The sequence below is a fragment of the Harpia harpyja genome, chromosome 1, assembly GCF_026419915.1.
Source record: "Harpia harpyja isolate bHarHar1 chromosome 1, bHarHar1 primary haplotype, whole genome shotgun sequence".
Classification (NCBI taxonomy): domain Eukaryota; kingdom Metazoa; phylum Chordata; class Aves; order Accipitriformes; family Accipitridae; genus Harpia; species Harpia harpyja.
In genome coordinates this window covers 60934476-60957251 of record NC_068940.1, presented here as the reverse complement: position 1 = coordinate 60957251, position 22776 = coordinate 60934476, and the positions used below count along the sequence as shown (strand labels likewise).

The 22776-nt window shown below is 41.9% G+C and overlaps 1 protein-coding gene across 1 annotated transcript; it reads left to right on the top strand.

The window, feature by feature from the left end:
• Positions 1–7227: 7227 nt before the first annotated feature.
• Positions 7228–10867, top strand: NEUROD6 (neuronal differentiation 6). The gene is made up of 2 exons (XM_052796662.1): positions 7228–7530; positions 8949–10867. Exon 2 carries the CDS (start codon positions 8970–8972, stop codon positions 9981–9983), a length of 1014 nt encoding a protein of 337 aa, XP_052652622.1. The 5' UTR covers positions 7228–7530; positions 8949–8969; the 3' UTR covers positions 9984–10867.
• The last annotated feature ends 11909 nt before the right edge of the window (positions 10868–22776 follow it).

Sequence of the window (22776 nt, the reverse complement as noted above, 5' to 3'; positions counted from 1 at the left end):
TACTGAAAAAAATGTTCTTTAAACATCAATTTTCCAAAATGATTTTGGAAAAAGATCATTACAGCCCAATCTGAATTCAGCACCATTTTACAGCTGAGCTGAAATTGGCTGTGCTTTTCACTTTCTCAGAAGCTTGGGGATTGAATCCAGAAAACAGTTTTATAAAATCTTGTTCTATTTGCGATCAAATTCTGCCACCAAATCTCCAGTACTGTCAAGGCAAAATTGATCCTGTGGGTAAAACACCTCAAATGACCTGGCTTCCACTCTCAGCTGTGACAAACTTTCTGTGTCTTGAGGTAAAATGTGACAGTCAAGATCATCTGAAGTATATTGCTGTCCATCTTCCACTGCCTTCAAATCACTGAAGATGCGTATAGTTTTATGTAACAGGAGAAAGGCTGGAGGATCCAGTGACTGTATGCTTCACTTAATCTGCTTCTGAAAAATAATTTCTGGAGTGTTAATCAAATAGACATTGGGTTCTTGATTACTTCTAATGTTTGCATCTAGCATTTTAAATCAGTGGAACGAGTTCAGGATCTGTGCCATAAAATCCTTGTGCCTCCCTTTTCTTCTTGGAAAGTAGCATTTCTCTGCTTCATAGAAGCATTATAAACATTTAATTTTGGCACTGGCTGATGTTTATTTGGTTTGGGGTTTAGGGTTGTTTTTTTACCTTTTTTGTTGTGGGTTTTTGTTTGTTTTTTTTTTTACCCAAAGTTACCTTTCTTTTCGGTAAGGAAAGATCTCCAGTAAGGTTTTTAAGTACATGTATTATCACATGTTGCAGGTGCTGGTTGGCAATTGGGGATGCTAGAAGGAGTCAAAAGTGTAACACAGATTTGGGAAATGTACGGCAGGCCATAGTTTATTAACAGCTTGGGATGCCTGATTGCACAGCTTTTCTGCTTTTTGAATGGAAAATTTACTTATCTTCATCAGACCAGTATCTTAGGAAGAGCCCTGTCCAAGGAAGGTTATAAATTCAGATAACAGAAGGCAAACCAAAAGGAGCAGATATTCCCATTACAATAAGCCTGAGTCATCCTGCCCCACACTTAATATTATTTCATAAGAACAAGCACTTCAGCTGAGTTGTGCTGTTAAGAAACTACCTGCATATTTGTACATAAAGAGAGAGAATAGAGGTTTCATAAGCAACTGTAGCTCTAGCATTTCCTACTGTCAGCTACTCAACTTCTCAACTTTAATAATGTGCCTCAAAATAGATTTAAATTGTTGTTTCTAAGGGTTTGGGTTTTGGTGGTTTTTTGTTTTGTTTTGTTTTCCCCTAAGATGCTCAGGTATTATTTCAGCATGCTGCTAAAATTTGCCTAAGGAGTGCACGCAAGAGAGAGGCAATGATGATGCTTAGTTAGGAGATTACAGCTCACCTGAACCTGGATAAATTTTCATGGGGGTAAAGAAAAGTCATTTCTCTAGCCTGAGGGCTTTCTCCCTGCTGAGTTTCAAAGGTCTGCTGCAAATAATGGAAATGTCAGAGTTTCTCATAAACTTTGCAAGGATCTTTTACAAAGTTCCCCTTACAAAACATTCTATAATTTCCTGGGAGGGAACTGTCCACCAGAAGTTGACGTTACTCTTAGGTTTTATTTTGCATTTCTGTCAAGTCAGTGTTAATTCAACTTCTCTGTTTCCTTGCGTCTCGCATTTAATCGAGAGCATGCTGCGTAGTCCTAAGCAAACCACTCATCTCGGCGTGTACTTTCTGTAAGGCTGTTCGGCTGTCCTGAGTCGGCACTGTCGCCATGCGCTCAGAGCTCCCACTGCTTCCCAGAGGGGCTTTGCCCCAGTGCAGCCTTACCACGTAGGGCTCAGCGCCTTGTCGCTCCCCGCGCAATGGATAATCCTCTCACGGGGGAAGGCTGCAGGAAGGGAGAGAAAGTATGGGGAATATGCACAGGGGTGATCTAGGGAGAATATCCCATCAGGTACCTCTTGCTGGGGGAGATTTGCAGCAGGGAGAGGAGAGAAAGCAGCCCATCAGCCTCAGATGTTTTGCAAGGAAGGGGTACCCCCGGTTTATGGAAGAAAAAGCATGCACCATAGCCATGGAGTCTGCTTGGGGAAGCGGAAGCAGCGCAGGTCTCTTCTGGGGTCACACACACCCAACGCTACCTCTTCTAGAAGGGACTGGCTGCAAGGTCCATCCCCAAAACCACGCTTGGATGGCGACAGAGACATTCTCAAAATGGAAACATGGAGGAAGCATGCCTGTGAATTACTCTAGGCACCGGCAGAAGAAAGGGAGGAAAAAAGCAGCATCACTAACTAGCTGTTTGACAGAGATTGCCGTCAAAGAGTAGACGCAGATCAGCAGCGTGAGGGTTTGTGCTACAGCCAAGTGTCCCTGCTGCAGCCTCTAAAAGCTGCCGAACTTACTGATCTCAGAGCATCCGCAAGGTAGGGTAACAGAGAGTGTGAAAACCCCAGTCACCAAGTATGAATAAAAAAAAAAAAACAACCAAACCAAAGCAATTTCTCAGATGTACCATAGAGTTGCTTCACACCACAAAGCATTAGGAATGATCTTAATCCCCTGCAGTTTCAAAAAGTGACACAGCTAGGTGACTGGCCTGACTAGAGCATTTTTCCCCAGGGAGAGAATACCTTAAATCCCATATTGCTGCAAGGTACATATCACCTCTAAGAAAACTTTCAGGCTATACTGTGGCATTACTTCTCTAGGTGGAACGCATTTTATTAATTTTTTTAAAAATGTATTTTCCATCTTAAGATTATCTGGTCCCACCCTCTCTCAACTCATTTACATTAGTGTAAGCCAGAAGTAGCTCAAAATTAATAGGTTTATGCCAAATGTATGTCATATCTAAATCAGTCCCGTTCTAGTCATGTGTTTCACAAATCTTAGAGCAATTTCTGGTCACAAACACATTTTTGGTTAACCATAAGCAATTAGTATTAGAGACCATTTTCAGATTCTAAATTCATGTTTTACTCAAGCAACTCCCATTAAAATAGAGTAACTAACCCCTCTGCAGCTCTTTCATATTTGTCCCTAACAGCCTATTCAAAACATAAAACTGAGGATGTCTGATTAGAGCAAGAAGTACACCCTCATTACAGGGGGCTTAGATAGTGCAAAGCACATTTATAATATTTTGCAGCATTAGCAGATGGGTTAAAAATCACATTTTCAGACTGAACCGAATCCCCTTGAGCTAACATAGGTTACTTCTCTGAAGCTGGGGGTCCTTATTAGCATCTTTTTTAATCTCTCCTGGGAAAAAGACATATATCCCTGAACATCATCTTAGCACTGATGGGAGAGGGCTTAGCTAACTTGATGGGAACGGTAAGTTCCCTTCACAAAGCAGTCCATAATCTACGGCAGCGTACTGGGGATGCAGAGAGGCAGAAAAGGGCTGGGTCACCCCTGGACAAGGACAGACATCACTTCAGTCCCATAGTGTGCTAGTTGCACACAAGGATAAGCAGCTGGCAGGCAACACACATATGGCACATCAGTCTGGTTCCTCCCCCTAGCAGCTCCTTCTGTAGGGACACAGTCCTGCCTTCACCAGAGAATCCCAGTTCTCACCAGTCTGAAACTCACTGGGTCTGGCAGACCAGAGTCCCTGCCCAAGATACCATCCACTTTTGCCCTACTTTTGCAGAAAAAAACCCAAACAAACACACATAAAAAAACCCCATGAAAAAACCCTGAACAGGTATTCCCACCTCCTCCTTGAGCTCTGAACTCAGCAGGAGACTGGAGCCAGGAGCCACTGTTTTTCATACTGTTACCCATGTATTCGCCCCTCATGGTCTGGCTTTGCAGTTTGGGATGCATTAGACACAAATTTTCCCCCCAGTCTTGCTCCCAAGGCAGCAGAGGTACCTGCCGAGAGAAGCTGAGAGTCCAACCCCGCTGCAGGCATACGGTCAGGTTCTGGCATAGACACCAAACGCCAGACCCTGCCCAGAGGCGAGCGGGTTTGGAGGGGGTATTTTTGGTCGTCCCCAGGTGTTTGGGCTGTGCATGTGGGTGCTGTAGCAGGAAGGCAAACTCACACCAGGTCGTGAGCGAGGGAGTTTGGCATCACAGGACTGTTGCCATGACTTTACGCGTGCAAGGAGCAGAGTTGCTGCGACGTTTAGTGCCTACATTAGAAAGACGAGGAAACAAAGAAAAGAAAAAGATTTAGCTAACTCCCCCTTCTGAACAGTCCCCTGCTGCCCACAAGGTCCCATTGCTACCAGTGAATGACCCACACTGCCACACACCAAATTGGTCCTGAGCAAACATCATTAGAGTTTCTCAATTCTGATGCAGTTCTCCTGTTTCAGCAAAACTGGGAGATATGGGCCAGTTGGAAGAGGGTGGGAGAGGACGATGAAAAAATTAAGAAAAAAAAAAAAAGAGGAAAAAGAAAAGAGTAGAGACATTCCCTAGGGATCCAATGATAGCGTACTGAAGTTACTGGAGGGACTCCCATTGATTGCAGTGCAGTTTGGGTCAGTGCCCCTGATGCACCGTGGAGGTTCTGCAGTCCTTTGAACTCAATATTATTTCAGTGAATCTATTAATGTTTGGCTATGTTAAATGTATTATAACAATACTGCATTTGAAATAGAGTCACTTATAATTCAAAACTATACAGCCTGGACACAGGAAAAAAAATTGTGGCATGTGTTCAGTAACATATTTGGTGTTGTGCAGCCATTCTATAGAGTGCATTCAACTGTGTTTTGTGTATTATTCTTAACATGCATTCACAGTAGACAGCAAAGCAGCAGTTATGGGGTATGCTGTGAATGCATATTAACAGCAGTACACATTTGCATATCATGGATCCATAATACAAAATGTGTAGTAAAATCCTTATGAAAAGTTATTATGCATGCACAGTAGAGGCTTTTTAAACCTTGATATCTCAGCTATTTTGTTTCTCCACTATTTATTTGAAAATATTAAAAAGGTCAAATGATGGATTAAGAATCTGCAAAAATGTAATGTTACTACTACAGAGGGAATCCTTCAACACAGACTAATTCATTTATTTTGTTTTTAGTGGCAGTATAAAAGCCATTCAAAAATGCATTTTACAATAACATTTGAGTAGTTTTTTAAAAAAACACCTACTTCAGCAATAAAAAAGGACGGAGAAAATATTTTTATAAAAGTGTGTGTTGGAGGCTGGGTGATATAACTGGAAATTTTGATGGTCCTTCCCTTAACACAGAGCTACTACAATATCAACCTTTCCTTCAATTTCTCGTAGTATTTTTAGTATGCATTGAAACAGGGTTTGGTTCCTCAGGACTTTGCATATTTAGATTATCGTGCATCGTATAATACTCTGAATATGCAAAATCCTTGAAAAGGTTGACAACCCTTAGGACCTTCCACAATATAAATCTTAATACATAAATTCCTATTGAGAATAATGGGATTCTACCCTCCCCTCTGTTACACAGATTGTAATATTTGGGATAAAATGAAACGAATGTTGTGAATAGTACAGCTCTTGCTCCTTTTGAACAGTTGCCACTTAACTTTTAACATCTTTGTCACTTCAAATATATTTGCCTTAAAAAATACAATTTTTCAAAAAAGTGGCCTGAGCTCCGTAAAGAATGAATGACCCTATACGTCTCACTTCTGTAAAAAAACAAACAAACAAACAAAAAAAACCCAACCAAAACCAAGTTTGGGGTGAGGGCTTTTTTTTTTAATGAAAGGCTCTAAAAATCATTGAGCACACACACGTAGATGTACATAACACGCTCTCCACACACACACATGTGGTTCTGCTGCTGCCTTATTTTTTGTTCCCCTCTCTAATCAAAAAATGCCCAAACATATTTAAATGAAACTTTGTGAAAACAAAATAATTGGATCTGGGTTGAGAACATTAATGCCAAGCTTGGGCCCAATGTGAATTAAAGCAGATGAGTTATAAACCCTTCAAAAACAGGATTTATAATAGAAACGCTGACACAGACCCATAACAATAGCAGCTCTGCCGGGGATTATTTTAATACTAAAAGCATACTCAGTCGCTGACTTTTTTAAAATAGAGATTACTTAGTCGCTAAAAAGCAGTGATATGCGGTAATAATGAAAGCAAACTTTAAAAAAAATGTTTCTAAGATCACACGTCCTTCCCCCTGTAACTCTCTTGGTGTCACTTATATGTGACATGCCACTCCTTAAATATAAAAAACCACAAACCCCAAACACACCAAGGTGGAGTTTGCCATAAGCTCCATGGCAAGGCTGAGCCGAGAGGCTTTGTCAGCTTCATTTAACAGTTTCTTGCCCATGGAAAGAGACAAAAGGGTTAAGGGAGGAAGAGCAGGGAGTACAGGAGAGGCAGCTGACGGGAGAAACAAGGGCACGAAGAAAGGAGCAGCCAGGGAGGCAAATGGAAGAGCAGGGGGAGATTTTTTAGGAGGAGGAAGAGTATGTTTCCAAAGGAAATAACTCAGTTTTTAAAGAGATTTCAGGGAAGCATTCACAAAAAGGCCAGGCAGGCAGAGAAAATTTGGCAGGGGGGCAAACCCTCTGAGCACCCCGAGTTACACCTGCGAGCGTGTCACCCCACCAGGAGCAGGTGCCCTGGTTGCACCACATCACACCAGGACAGGACAGGGACCAGTGAACCCCACCACACGCTTCCAAAAAAAGGCATCGTTTATTACATCTTCAGATTGTACGTCCAGTTTCCCACAAATGCCTCTTTTCTTTTGGGAATGTCAAAAACCACGGAGAGATGTGAGGGGAGGGTTTCCTACAGCCGGCAGGAGGTTTGCTCCTGTTATTCTGCACTCTGGGGCAGCACACTGCAGTCAGAAAACCCCCACACCCCAAAAATCACTCCCAGCAGCTTCACACAAAAACTACTTTTTGTGACCGTGCTATGTGTTATAGCACTGGCATTACTTCCCCTCCCTTCCTTGCCTCCTTTTTTCTTTTTTTTTTTTTTTTCCCCTCCCCTGGCTACCAGGTGCACCGGAGGGACTCAGATCAATACAAGACAGCACTTTTCGTAAAAACAATACCATATTAACAACCACAGGGCAGCCGTACCTGTAGGCAGGGATAGCACCAAATGTTGGCATGTCTATCCGTGCAGCTAGACTGCTAAAAAGAAGCAGCTCCAGTGGAAATGCACCTACTGTATGTGAAATGCTGGTACAGATTTTTTTCTTTTCTTTTTTTTTTTTTTTTTTTCTATCAGTCTAACCTTCTGTGTTGATACATGAATGCTGGTACCCACTTAGAGGGATGCCAGATGATCAGTGCAGAATGAAGGTCCCAGGAGAAAGGCTCACGTGGTTTTCTCTGCCCCGTGACGTCACTAGCAGATGGCATGGGTACCAGCTCTGGCAGTTGGCATCAATGTCACTTTTTAGAGATCAATGAGATAGTGCAGATATACACAGATCTAGACTCCAGGAGACGATGCGACATTCAGACTGAAAAGATTTGGAAGGCAAAAAATGAAAACTGATTGTTGAATGAAATAAAAAGCTAAGGTAATACAAATAAAGATATATTTCAGTTGGTGCTGGGTGTGCATGCAAGTGTTTAAAGATACAGTATCATTGTCTTGTATTTTATGTATGCTATTTACTGTCTAATAACTCCTCCTAACATTTTATTCTGATGCAATTGCATACTTTCATTGGTGTTATGTAATATTGCAAGTGTGTAGACAATACTGATAGAGTTAGTCTTTGACTGGGGTTTTTGTTTAGTTTTGTTCTATTAAAAAAAGTCCCTGCATTTGTTTTGCTTGTCTCTTTGAGGACTGTGGGATCCCAGCTTTTGCTGCTCCCAAACTGCAAACAAAAGCAAAATAATTGGGAGAAGGAAATTATTTTCCTATTCCAGGCTGGATTCTGAGCACACGTGCAGGATTGCAGTCAGAATCTACAGACCGCTCCTGTCAGCTACGAGCTGGAGGGAGATGTCTGAGCCTCACAGAACATAAACACTGCTATAGCGTGCAGGGAATTTTTCACCTCCCCCCCCGCCAACAATTGATGGGGGAGAAAAAAAAAGGAGGAAAGAAAAAGAGAAAAAGCAAATAAGTTGATTCTAACTAAACAGATAATATCAATTAGAATTTTTGCTGGGAAAAAGGAAAAAAAAAAAAGGTAGGGGGATTTTGTTTCCTAACTCTAATCTGAATATGTTTAGGGTTAGATCATTCTGATTTTTCTCTTAATATGAAGTAAGTAATATGTGATATTTATACAAATCATTAGAAAAAATTCTTCATTTTTAATTATGTTACTAGCTGAGTGATCTTGGGGGGGGGGAATGTTCCATTAATTTTTTTTCTCACGTACTCTAACTTACTAGAGTTTAATATCTTGATTCATAAGGGAAGAAACGTGGAGGGAAAAAAACCAAACTTTGAAATATAAGTCAAAAAGTGATTTTAAAATATTTAACCATCAGTTAATAGAGATATGACACTTTTCAATTTTAAGACTGCTCTCGCTCTCCTCATTTTTTCACCCAGGGGAATTTGGATTAATGAAATTTCTGTATTGCTTTATCGTGTTTTGCATTTCTTTGAATTCCACGGTGGCGAGGGTTCAAAGGGCTTGTTTAAAAATACAATAAATGAGCAGGGAGCTAATTGTACGTTTTAAATATTGATTTACTCTATACTTATCTGTGAGAAACGTGGCTTTTTAGTTGCAAGATCCCAAATGTTTCTAGTGATTTTAAAATTCTGGACAGCTTTTATTTTTTAAAAAGCGAGCATTTGCAACTGGCATTTTATGCGAAAAATACAGATTGTGCATATTTGTACATACACACACACACTTATATATACAGAGCGTGCACGCAGATGCACGAAATGTGTATGAGGATGTGTGTGTAAGTCGGCAAACTTTAAAAATGGAAATATTTAAATATTGTGCTGGCATTCTTTCAGGTAACTTAAGATTATAGAACCATGTTAACACTACCGTTTGATGAGTCTGTTGTAATGCCAGAATCCCAGATGTGCAGAAAGTTTTCCAGAGAAAGTGATGACCAAAAGCAAATGAAGAACCCAGAAAGCTTTTCAAAGCAGATAGTGCTCCGAGGAAAGAACATTAAAAGATCTCCTGGTGAAGACACAGAAAAAGAGGAGGAGGAGGAAGAGAGAGAAGAGGAGGATGAGAATGGCTTGCCTAGGCGAAGGGGCCTTCGGAAAAAAAAGACAAGCAAGATAAGGATGGAAAGGATCAAATTCAGGCGACAAGAAGCCAACGCTAGAGAGAGGAACCGGATGCATGGCCTTAATGATGCCCTGGACAATTTAAGGAAAGTGGTCCCTTGTTATTCTAAAACACAAAAACTGTCCAAAATAGAAACTTTAAGACTAGCCAAGAACTACATTTGGGCTCTTTCTGAAATCCTCCGAATTGGCAAGAGACCCGACCTGCTCACCTTCGTCCAAAACTTGTGCAAGGGTCTGTCCCAGCCAACTACAAACTTGGTGGCGGGATGCCTCCAGCTGAATGCCAGAAGTTTTCTGATGGGCCAGGCAGGCGAAGGCGCCCATCACACCCGCTCGCCCTACTCCACCTTCTACCCCCCCTACCACAGCCCCGAGCTCGGCACCCCCCCGGGGCATGGGACTCTCGACAACTCCAAGTCCATGAAACCTTACAATTACTGCAGTGCTTACGAGTCCTTCTATGAAAGCACTTCCCCCGAGTGCGCCAGCCCACAGTTTGAAGGTCCCTTAAGTCCTCCCCCAATTAACTATAATGGGATATTTTCCCTGAAGCAAGAAGAAAGCTTGGACTATGGCAAAAATTACAATTATGGCATGCATTACTGTGCAGTGCCACCCAGGGGTCCCCTTGGGCAGAGCTCTATGTTCAGGTTGCCTACAGAGAGCCACTTCCCTTACGACTTACATCTGCGCAGCCAGTCTCTCACCATGCAAGATGAATTAAATGCAGTTTTTCATAATTAATGAGGAAAATGAAAATAAACAGTGGTCATTCACCTCCCCATCTAATTAAGAGCAAGCAGATGCTTGGGCACTGCGTAATTGGCACAACTCTATTTAACGTGTTTACTAGTTCCTAAAGTGTGTTTCAACTATTGTGGGGATTTTCTATGTATTAATAAACCCTTTTTCCGATAAGTATTTTTCCTTTCGTTTTTTTGTCTGTAAACACTGTGAGATTCTGTTTCCTCCCAGAGGTTATTTCCCCCTCCTTTTTTTTTTTCTTTTTATTTTCCTATTTGCTTGATTTGTTGAGCAGTGTGTCTGAACAATATCGCTGAAATAAAAGCATACACACTGTGTAAAGTCAATGTCTATTTTGATTGTACAGTAATTATACAAATGCATGTTATTGAAATCAGATTAATAAAAATGATGTATTTATAATTGGTAGAAAATATATATTATGTATTTGAGGAAAACTGGATTAAAAATATTCAGAACTTTAAAGAAATTATCTCAGAACTGAGATGGGCTTGCAATATGCAGAGGTGAGAGAGCAGCAATACTGAAAGCTATGCAAAAAAAAAAACAAACAAAAAAACAAAACAGTTTTGGGGGTTGTTGTTTTTGGGTAAGCTAAGGAAAACCAGTGATTGTCACTGACATTATTCAGCCTGACCTTTAGAGTGTTGCTGGCAAGGGCCACATGCTAATATTTTAGAAGGTGTTGTTGAAATTTTGCCTCAGTTATTTTGACCATATATAATCAGCACTTTTTTTGTATTATTCTGACTTCAGATGTAAAGGTTTGTTATAACAATGTATAACTGTGGTTTCTCACTACGTACTTTAAATGCAATTAAACATAGATGTTTCCACTTTTAAAATACATCTATTAGCTGTGATACTGTATTTTGCCTGATACTTATTATTTCACAGTATACAGCTGCCTTTGGGCTTGCCTACACAGCTTTCTTCCCCGCACCCCCGTAGTGCTTGAGCCTGGGGATGGAAATCATGAATTATCAGGGTGAACTTTGCGCTATTTTCAGAAGGATGTATTAGCGATGCAGCAAAAGCAGACCCAAAATATCACAGAAACAGCTGTGTGCTAAACAAAACACAGGTTAGAGGAAGAAGGTAACTTTATAGCTCAACAAAATGCTGAATTTCATACGGGAAAGGGCCCTGAGCAGACACGCAGGCCACTAGCTACCCCTCCAGCTCTGGCTCGCGGAGGGGTGCAGGACTGTGGGAAGTGTAAAAACTGCAGAGAGAAGGACTCCCTGAACATTGCTAAACTTAGCCTTGGCTAATAGACAGCACCAGTAAACTACAGATATGTCTGCAACCCACATTAGTTCAGCAGCTACAGGGATCTGCATGGCCCCTCGCACCTGAACAGAGTCGAGCTCAGCTGAGCTGTGGTCATTTTCTAAGCACTCAGAGCTATTTCTCAATAAGCTACACAAGTGACAAAATGAACGAACAGTTGAGCTAAAAGCTAACAGCCTTTAAAGCTGTGAGTGAGCAAGACCCCTTGATTTTGAGTGATAAATAGCAGCTACCTGACAAGCATTCACCCGAAGTACCGAAATGCCGTGCTGTGAATGAGCAGGGAATGTTTTTTTTAAAAACTATATAAAAAGTGCAAATTCCACCTGCAGGTTGGAGACCCTTGGCTGAATCACAGTCTAGGTCACAGTTTGTTAATGACACATCAACCCCAGACCCTCACTTGAGTATGCAGCTTGGCAAGAGGGGACGGGCCAATTTTTCCTGATAATTTGCCTAATTTCACAAGTGAGACTTGCTGTAAACAGTCTGCCCCATCAAGCATTGCAGGTCCTTCAGGACAACAGCAGCCTGACATTCATCTCTTCTAAATAAGACAAGGCTACCCCAACTGCTAGAGAGGGGTAACAAGTCCCAAAGTTTGGATAGGTCTAAATGCTTCCAAGCTGCCAGAGGGAGGGGGCAGACATGGGGTTTTCCTCAACCAACATCCTTTCTAGACACAAATATCAGGCCCAAAATAGAGCCTTTTGAAGCAGAATCTTGACCCACGGCTCAGGGGGGTTGGCTCAGGATTATCCCAACTTTCATCAGGGTCAGGAACTGTGGAAGGTACAGGCAGCAGTTTTCTGCCTTGGATGAAAGGTGACGGTGATGACTATCAGCTCAAAAGCATCCCCAGGTGTTTTGCACTGAATATAGGAGGAAAGAGGAGAGGGTAAAATAGATCGCTTTTTGCTGTTATTCAGAATTAGCTGATATTCAGCAAAGCACGGAAATGTGACAGGAGAGAGCAGAAGGGGGAAGAAGCCAGTCAAGGAGAAGAAAGCACGCAGTCCTGGGCACAGATTTGCATGAAGAGACACTGAGATATACTAACATATCATAAGGAGCTATGGGCAAGTAGGCCAGAAACAGGGGATCCTCTGAAGGGGGGGCAGTGGCAGCAAACCTCTCTAACCAAGTTTTGTTAGAGGAGCCTCCTCCAGAAGGCTGAAAGTTAGCCGAGTGCCTCGGAGCAGCGTTGCTGCACCGGGGAAGGGCGCGTTTGCATAAGTTGAGAGCGAAGCGAGGAGGCAGCTGTAAGGTCCTGCACCAAGGGAAGGAAATGCCTGCTGCAACACATTCAGCAGGCACCCGAGGGGTGTTAAGACTTCAGGCTCTGCAATCTGAGGGTCTCCAGCTCTGTGGCCCTATATTAACTCAATAACTCATGGGCCAGTTCCAGTTTCCCCTTCTGGCAGCAGAAGCAAAAGGAAAGGGGAAAAAAATGTCCCTGCCAGTTTGAATCTTCCTCGTTCACTCCACGACAGATGGGGAGGCAATTCACAGCCAGATTCCCCCTCCAGTAGCTCAAGGCGGGCACCACACTTGCTCAGGGCATTGCAAATTGGAAAGCCAGTCCAGAATAAATAATGGAGCAAGTCATAGAAAAATATTGAGACAGCATAAAAAAAGCCCCTGACATTCCCTGTCTAGGAGGGTATGGATTATTTAGAGATACGGAGATAGAGGATTCCCTTGAGAGCAGGCTTTCTTGCATACCTTCTCTTTCACGTACATGGCAAACATTTCTGTGCTCCTTCGCCGGCCAGTCACAGAACATAAGGTGCTCTGAGCTCTGAAGTGATTTATAAAAGCCTTTGAAGTCACCTTATTTTAGGGAACAAATCTGAGCATCGAGAAAGTTCTGGTGCTTTAAACTCACAGGAATAAAAGCCAGTGGGTTCATTTACCTGTAAGTCTCTGCTTTATAAGGTTTGTGTCCTTTCAACCCCATTCATACAGCAAAACAAAGCTGCTCATTTCTGCCTGCCTTGTTCTCCTCTTAACTGCCTTCACTTCCTTGAGGACAGAAATATGTAAAATAGTAACTGCTCCAGAAAAATTAGGTGAGAAGTTTCTATTCTCCCCTGTCCTCTAGCACAAGAGTAATGAAGCCTTCTGTCAATTTTAGAGGTGGGAACCCCAAAGCTGGCAGAAGAAAAGCTGTTTCATATGTGGTTTTGTTACACAGTGGAACTCTTTGCCATTTATTATTTCCCAGAGTAACATTTTAGTGTGATTTTTAAAAAGCACTGTATGTTTTTATGGTATCAGAAATACACTAATTATTTAAGAATGACTGTACTGGTTCAGATTAAACATCCAGCTAACCTAATATCCTGTTTCCAACATGAGGGTGTAAAAAAGATGGCCAAAGATGTCAGAACAGGGTGAGGAAAATAAATATTTGTTTTACTAATAAAAATGCTGGAAAAGAAACTAAACATCATGTTCCAGGATTTCAGCCAGCCCTGTCAAAGACAGGGATGTACCTGAATTGGAAAAAGGGGTGGGAGGCATGACAGTGTACTGCAGGATTTCCACCCTTTCCTCTGCAACACTGGGCTCACCAGTAATCACTGAGTAGGATGGACTGGGTAGCACTAGGCTGTACCTCTGAACTCAGTCTCAAAAAACCACCTCATCAGGAGTAAAATTTAAAACCCGTGGCCCCAGCCCCACAGTCCTACAAATCCCAGTGCGACTGCAAAGAAAGAGGGAGGGGTAACCACTGCTTTGCCAGAGCTCAGAGGAGATCTCAAAGCTCGTCTGCTTTACAGTAGAAATACACTCGTTTTAGGACACATCCTGGCTGTGCTCCCTTTGGGACTGTCTGCATTCTTTCACTTCATAGCTATCTGCACAAAGATTTTTAAAATGTATGGAGCTTGCACAGGCACAAACGTGACGGCAGGTTTTTTCTACACGAGCAATTCCCTCTCCCATTTTTACCCCTACTTTACTCTTCTCTTCTCCCCTTTGCCTGTAGGGTTCTCAAATGGCAGCAAATTAAGTGAAATGCCATCAATAAAGATGAATGAAATCCCAATGAAACACATGGCAGACTCTTTCCTTGCAAAAACAAATAATACTTGCCTAAATTAAAAAGTAGCTGCATGGTTTTGTTTTTCAGACTGTGAATCTAGCTTAACTCAAGCCTATGGTTATATTTTATGGTCCACACCCAAGGTCAAAGCAGGTTTAATCCTGGTACCAAAATCCTACAGCTTTTGATGTACAAGTAGCAAAGGTGGAACTGCTTCGGGCCGAATTGTCACGAAAGCAGGTCCCCTTATAAAATTTCAGCAATTTCCAAATTAAAAGCAATAACAAACAAACAAAAAAACCAAACCAAACAAACCCCTCAATAATCTGGCTGTGGGTCTGACCCAGAACTGAACCATGGCAGCAGGTTGTGATTCTGCTCTGGAGAGACACAGATCAGCATGGCGAACAGCTGGCACCGTGCCACTGCAGAATCTCAAGGGCAGACCTGTCGTGTCTCACTGATACAAATCTAACTACCGTGCATGGGGCTGCCATGCAGAATCGCACTCCCAAGTCCTCTCCGCCGCACAATCAGACCTGAGCGAGTCGTCTCACAAAATTCTTGCACATTATGCCAAGAGGATGGCCTATTTTCCTGCAGAGCCTTCCCCCTTACCCAGAGGACGTGCAAGAACAAACTAAGAAAAAGGAAAAGACAGACAAATTCACAGGCAAAAGAGCTCTGGGAAAAAAAAAGTTGGTTTTTTTTGATGCCTGCAGTATGGACTCCCTATGACTCGCAACTGACTTTGAATTGGCATCACCCAGAAAGGTTGTTACAGAGTTGTAAAGAGGTTTCCTCCCCCAAAACACTGTTTTCTCTTGGCTGTTTTTCCTTTGTCACTAGCTGCTTAGACTTCCACATTTATCCCTGTAACTGCGCTACTTGCACTATTGAATTCTAGGACACCACGTATGTAGAACATACCATACAGAAACAAGCCAGATCTTCTTGTAGCTGAAATTCTGGACAACATCGGGAGGTTAAAATAATAAAATTGGAACAGAAAAGCAACCTTTATGATTTATCATTTTTCTAGGATATTCAGTGTATCCCCGTCCCCACCCCAGCCTAATGAACATTGTACTTTCCGATATTCTGGGGTTTATTGTTTTTTGCATTTCTGTAGAGCATTACTAAGCAGGTTTGGTGTTTTTTCCTTAGTTTGTTTTTTTTTTTATTGGAGTTGATTAATATGTGAAATAGTATTTTTCAAACTGATGAGATTTCCTGGTATATAAGTATACCCACACATAAAAGGTTATAAATTCCAAAGTGCTTGGACATTCTGCTTGCAAATGAAAATGGTAATAATCAACTGAATTGGAGGTCCTTGTACAGATAGAGAATCCAGGCTAAATCAGAGATTATAACATAAATTTTGTACTCTTGAAAGCAGGAACGTGAGGGCTTGGGTCTGCTCTTGTTCCATGGGAGTTCAGCAGATACCAGATTGAATTCTAAATCACACGGGAAGCTAAACGTAGCCTTATCCACTACGTTATTTATTTACAGCCACATGAGCAGATGCATAATGTTTAGATGCAACTGAAATGACATTTCTGTTGGGCAGACAGCTTGCAAACAAAGAAACTATGACGGGATCTTCCTCAGAATCCAGGGGGAAGGCCACATGAATACTAGTGGATATTTGCCCCACACCAGGAGAAGCACATGTGGGAAGGAAAAGAATTATCCAGACACCGAGAACAGCAGGAGCAGGACTTTTGCTAATTTTAATAATTAAGCAACTGAGATTCCCAAATTCTGAGGGAGAGTCCACATCAGTCACGATGCAAAGCCCTGTCCCTCTGGATTAACAGAGAGAGCTGTTCTTGTGCTTGGCATCTTTGTCTTGGTAACAGGCATTACTTTAGAAAAGTAAATATATTCCCCGCAATAGATATAATAATCATTTTGGTTCCCTTCACACCCATCAGTGTACATACAGAGGCACGCCTATACCTACTGGGACACAGATTTTGCAGGTCCCCATCAAAAAGTGGGGAAATAATTTGACTGAATGCATGTAGTTATACTAATTTTGATGCCAAAAAGGCACAAAATTTAGGAGTGTGATAAGACAGTGAGTGAATAGCCAGTCAATATGTCCAGCCACCAGTTCCCAGGTGTTTAGCTACACAGACTTCCAGCCCATGGATTCAAACTAGTCATAACCATCATTTTCCTCAACTCCTAAATCTCATATATTCTTGCTCTTTCTACACACCCATTTTTCCCCTTATTCAATAAAATAATAGAAGCTTAGTTAAAAGGGTAACCCTGTCCCCATGCCTCATCTCACACTCTCTTTTTAGGAGAGGCTTAAGATAACTAAACCCAGAAATCAGAATGGCAAATACTGTAATCATGGAAACACAGCCCAAACATAAGTGACCAGGATACGAATAAATGCCACCAGAAGTATGACGATGGCTTTCCTAGTGGATAGTGTAATTCAGTGCAGGATGCACCGCGGTGTGCAGTGGAAACACAGGCAAGGGAGTACCTGGCTTCTGCAGGGAAAAAGCAACTTTGTGGTCACAACAAATTCAGATAATTAGCTCCTCAGAGGCAGGTACGTTAAACATGAGCTGGGGTGCCAGTGTGCTTTGCCTGGACAGCAAGTGTGTCCCAGATACAACTCTGTCTATCCCCATATTGAACGATGCAGTTGCTTTGCACAGCAGGTCATCTACCCCATAACAGTTACTTCAGCCTTCATGCTGGATTAACAGGCACTTCACAACAGCTGAGCCTGCAAAAGATGCCCTAGAGGAGATATGTTGCTGTACAATACATCCACATCTTACTTAATCACGGGTTCCCTGTACCCTCAGGTACTCACACAGATGTCAGTGCGTTCTGTAAGATGGTGACTCCGCCATGAGTAATGGCCTCTACCACAGGCACAGCCTTATGGAAAAGCTCTTCAGTGGTTCATTTAAGCTGTGCCTAGTGGCCTCTACAAGAGACTTAACAGTACAAGCTGCCTGAGCGCAATATCTCACTGTTACTATGGTCATATTCCCTATAGTCTTTTTCCTATCCGTGTGTTGGGATGTGCCCTCTCTTCAAATTCAGCACTGTTCTGGACAAAAATGACACTAACAGCATTAATATTAATATATTAAATATGTTATTAATGGACCAAGGCATAAGAGAAGATATTTTATATGGGACCACACACATTTCTAGCAATCCCAGACTGCAAGCATACACTTACCATCATCCTTTGCCTTCTTACAGTCACCAATGAGATGTCTGGGAAGCAAATCCTCCTCCAGAAAGGGTAAGTTATTGGCAAGGAAGGACCGCACACAAGGAGGAATAACTCCTGTGCTCAGATATCCTAGATCAGTGTTATACCTGCCCCTTCTCTCCTGCAGGTCAGTGTGTGTGAAGGTAGCAGTAGACAATACAGAGTCTTTCCTTAGTTTACCCACTTCACCTGTGATTTGCTCCAGCTCCTGCATCATGTATAGGTAATCTGGTCTCCAGGTCACCCAACTGCTATGGGACATTTTACTTTGAAATATCTACAGGATTATTAAAGGAACTCAGTCTCAAATGATAATCTAGAATTAATTTTTTTAAAAGAAAAAAATCCTCTGATTTGTTCCTAAATGTATTTAAATCTTACCAGTGAACATGATGCTGGTTATTAAAAAGTAATTCTGGAGAAATTAGCTTGCAGCTACAAAATTAATATAATTCATTTATTACTTGCAGCCACAAATCAAAATGCTGTTAACACTGCTGCATGCAATTTAATATGCACAGTAAGTTTCCATATGGCTTCAATTTTAGGTTCCCTGGTCACTACAGAGGCTCATTTGAAGAACGGTCTGTAGACATGTGAAGTCAGCTTGTGCTTACTGGCAGAAAAGCCATTCTAGATGGTTCCTACACAGGCACAAGAGCCCAAACAGGTCCAAAACCACTAACACCATTTGGGATTACCATAACCTACATAAGACTGAGGAATATCTACATGCATTCACAGAAGCACAAATGTAATCAGTGTTTATGAAAAAGGCATCCATAGTCAGACTGCTATTACCAGTTCAGCCTCCTGACCACGAAGGCACATTTTTAAAAAGTGCTGAGCATCCAATACCTCTTTTGGAGCCAACAGGAGCAAAACATAACAACATGATACATCATCAGCATTGACTACAAAGCTTAAAAACAATGAAAGAGCCCACATTTTGACAGTGACATATAGGTTCGCTGTTAGTGAAGTACTACTGAGTTTTTGCGTAACGTACCTGGAGTTGTGCATACACTGTGATTAGTTTGAACATATCAACTACATAAAGGCAGTATGTTGCACATACATCTCATTTTCAACAGGCTTGTTGCAGAACCTTGTCGTGTCTGAATGAGCAACAGCGCTTGTTCAAAGTTCTCTCTCTCTCACCTTCTTCAAGCACTAAGACCACACCATGCTCCAGCAACACCAGGCTCATCATTACCTAACAAAGCCCACCGAAGAGTGATTATAGTGGAATTATGCCCCTAGATTCAAGTCTGATTGATCGATTGCTTGACTGAGAGCAAGAACGATAAACCGAGCCCTTTCCAAGTAAGAGCAGGCCACGAACGCCAGCATCCCATGCCACAACTCCAGTCACTAGGCTGCAAGCCCACACAGGTCACAGCAATACTCATTCTGTCCCCCTTCCCCCTCCTCCAGAAAACCCACCCAATGAAGTCTCTCTCATAACCAAAGCAAGATATTTCAAAGCACTTTTGCTTCATTGGAAGTTTTCTAACCAGCTTTGCTAATAAAATTGTCGGCAATTCCCAGCATGCTTTCCCTGTCGCTTCAAGCAGGCAACTGGCATCAGCTATGGCATGGTGGCCAGCACTAGGGCAACAGCGAATAAGGCCAAAATCATAGGCACAGAATTGTCTTTTTTTTCATTAACACACTTGCAATTGAACCCTTGCCACTTGTTTGATAAGTCAGCAGCTGGTTTGGTTCAGCCGTGCCTGGGTTCCACTTATAGCTGGGAAACCACATCAAGCACAGCCCCAGTCATATCCAAACTTAGAGCCTTTCACATCCTGAGACTGCAGTACATCAAGTAACGGCCTGAAAGCACCTAACAAAGGCATGAACACCACCCAGAACTAGGTCAGGCTTACCAAATATCCACTGGGCTAGTCAAAAAGAATGAGAAGGGGGTGTCTTGATGACTGTATTTATCAGAGACACCTTTGAGGCATCTTTAGCTGTTGGTTGTTCAGAGTGGTTGATGTCAACACAACCCTTCACCTGGAAAACCTCTTTGCCAGATCTCTCCTGGGCAGCAAAGGCATCAGCATGCCATTGCAGGCCGGCTAACCACAGATGGGAAAAACCATCAGAGATCAAAGCACTGATGATGCTGAAACCCTGATTCTGAAGAAGTTCAATGAAACAAGTCTCTGATCTAACCTCTTCTAGTATTTCAGGTTATTTTGACTAATTTCTAACTGATGCTTTTGGGACAACCCCAGGCTAAATTACTGTGAAAGAAGGGAGACAGATGGAGGGAAGAACAATAGAAGCAGGCAGCCTATTATAACTTAAATCCTACTCTTTCTAGCACTCCTGACATCAAGAAGTCCTGTCCACCAGAAGGGCATCACAATGCAAAGCGGGCTCACAGAAATATTTCACTGCATTTACACAATGATTTTCTGAGATGGGAGGGAGCAGGGGAGCTGCCACCTTTATTTTAGTACTGTCAACTGTTAGTACAGAGAGTCTCTCTCTGGTGTGTTATGTTCTCGTGAGCTGGCAGACCTGTTGGGAATATAATGAGGTCTGTGCATGCACCTCCTGGTGTGATGTTTAAAAACTTCATTTCTAACAACTTATTCCTCAGATGCTCTCCTGATTTTCTTGAGGCGTAAGGACCAGTTGACTATGCAAATGAAAGAAGAGAATGTAGGAAATGAGTTAGACACAAAGGGAGTTGCTGGCAAATGCCATTGCTTCCTCAGGGCATAATGATAAGAGACAGCTGCTACTGCCAGCCCAGAAGCAGTAGCTGAGGGTGTTAGCACAGCTCTGTTGAAAATCTTTAGTCTGATGAATAACTAGGCAGAGGCTGCCTATGTTTATGAGGCAGGACCCCCAAACCAAGATCTTTGATTCTTGCTCTGCTGTTCCCCATTATCATCCACTGTAAATGCACAGGAGTGATATCAGAAGATTTTTGTAGCAATTTGCGAGTTTATTGTCTGAAAGTCCTTTGTAACAGGAGGGGCAACACAAGAAATTGACTGTGAGTACATGAGAAACATTGTCCTTTGCAACTTCTAGAGGTGTCGTCGTAAGAATACAGTGACCATTTTTGCAGCAAGACATTAATTTTGTGCATCAAATATTTTGAAATATGAACCACCTCCATGACTGTAGAATAAATCATTCCACTGAACACTGACCATGATACTATGATTTTATTTTTAATTTTCATTATGGAGTGATTCCCTCAAGTAATTATCACGGTAATCATAACTGATACATCTATTTTGTCGTTCTGCCCTATAAACAGTAGCAGAGTACTGTAACTGATGTGCATACATAAATATTTTAGGACTTTGTGCTTCTTAAATTGTTTGGAAATACTTATGGTAACCAGTAAATACTGATACTTTTCTTTTGCCTCCAAAAGAAACTGTCACTTGGAGAACTGGCACGATGCTTAGAGTACCACTTTATGGAAAAAAATAACACAAATGTTTATTGGTAGTATTAAAGGAAATGCTTGGTGTTTTTCAGCTCTGAGCTGAATAGCTGTCTGGAGTGCCACATGTTATGATCACCACACAAAGAGAGAATAAAAATTCTTCCACAGGGGAACACCTTCATTTCAAACTAGGGAGAAACCAAACCTCTCAATATTAAATGATTTAAAAGCATCTTGTATTTTTAAAAAATGGACATTTGTGCACTTTTCCTGGGAGGACAGGGGTGCCTGATACTTTCCAAGATACCCAAAGAGAGTAAGTGGTAAGCAAAAAGCACATTTCCTGATTCTTCTGCTCTTTCCTCAGCACTTACCAGAAATTGTGATAAATCTCAGCTGAGGTTATGCGTGCTCACCAACAGAAGGCTAGGTCCCTATGGCAAGGTTCTGCCTTCATTTATACCAGCAAAACCCCTTTAAACATGTTGGATTTACTCACGTATTAGTGAGGACAAGCATGAAAACTTTGCATTAAACTCAGCCAAAGTTCAACATACTCCACATTTCTACCCAGCAACAAATAGAAACATTCTGCTCTTATAGCATTCCCCTCCCCCCTTTTTCCCCCCCCTCTCTCCTCTCCCCCAAAGGACTTCACAGTTGTGTGTTGGCACCATTACTACTGCTATATGCATGAGAAAAACCAAGATGAAATTGTTGCCCAAAGACGTCATGAAAAGAGCAGAAGCCTGGTGCCCTACCTCCTGAACTGAGCTGAACCCAGATTCCTTAAATCAAATTTCAGGCATATGACTGAGCTACCTTGGCTTAATGGCTTCCATGCATTCAGCTGAGCCCCAGTGAAAATAGTTTAAATTAGCGTGTGCTACCCTACATTTGCAACAGCTCAGCTGCTACACAGGAACTCATTAAGCTATGGTAACTTGCTCAAGTGTCTGAGACCTCAATCTGATGCTTTACCCAGTGGCCCACATAACTGCCCAAATCATGCTCTCTGCCTCCATGCCAATAAACATCCTGAGCCCATCTTTCACAAAGTAAGGACATGCCCAAGAAGATAAGCTCAATACAATTTTCCAGCAAGATGCTTCAGAAGAAGATTTGTTCAGATAAGGAAAGCACCCTCAAGGACACTTTTATTTCTTCTCTCCCTGACCTAGATCTGGACAGAGCTCTCTGCAATTCAGATAAAATCCATGGACAGTGCTAGGATTATCTTTATGTCCTGTCTTTATCTTCTATTTCATATACAGTGTTCAATGTTTTATTCTTCAGCCCACCAACGAGGATACACTATTCATTCCTCTTACCTTAACTATTGTAATTTCTTCTCCTGATGATCTCCTCAAGACCTACTTCTCCAGAACACTTCAAGCAACTGCTTTTTCCTAGGGGAGAAAAGAAAAAAAAATTTTTTTAAAAAAATCAGCCATAAAACCGTGTTTTCATTAAACTCTGCTGACTCCTCCCTCATTTAAAAATCCAGTTCGAAACTCCCTCTATCCTTCTCTCTTCATCTCTAAACCATCTGTTCATCTATTGTCTACCAGAAATGTAGTGCAGGAAACTTTACTTCAGCTGGTGCCATGTGAAATGCACATCCTGATCCTTGACCCATATCTCTCTTTTTGGAAAGAGGGCTCCCATTAATTCTTGCTTGCTTCCTTAATCTCTCTTTTGGGGTATTATAAATGTATCATTTAACTCTATTAAACAT

What these genes read in the sequence shown, in the direction of transcription:
- NEUROD6 (XM_052796662.1), top strand. Translation starts at nt 8,970, where the DNA reads ATGTTAACACTACCGTTTGATGAGTCTGTTGTAATGCCAGAATCCCAG.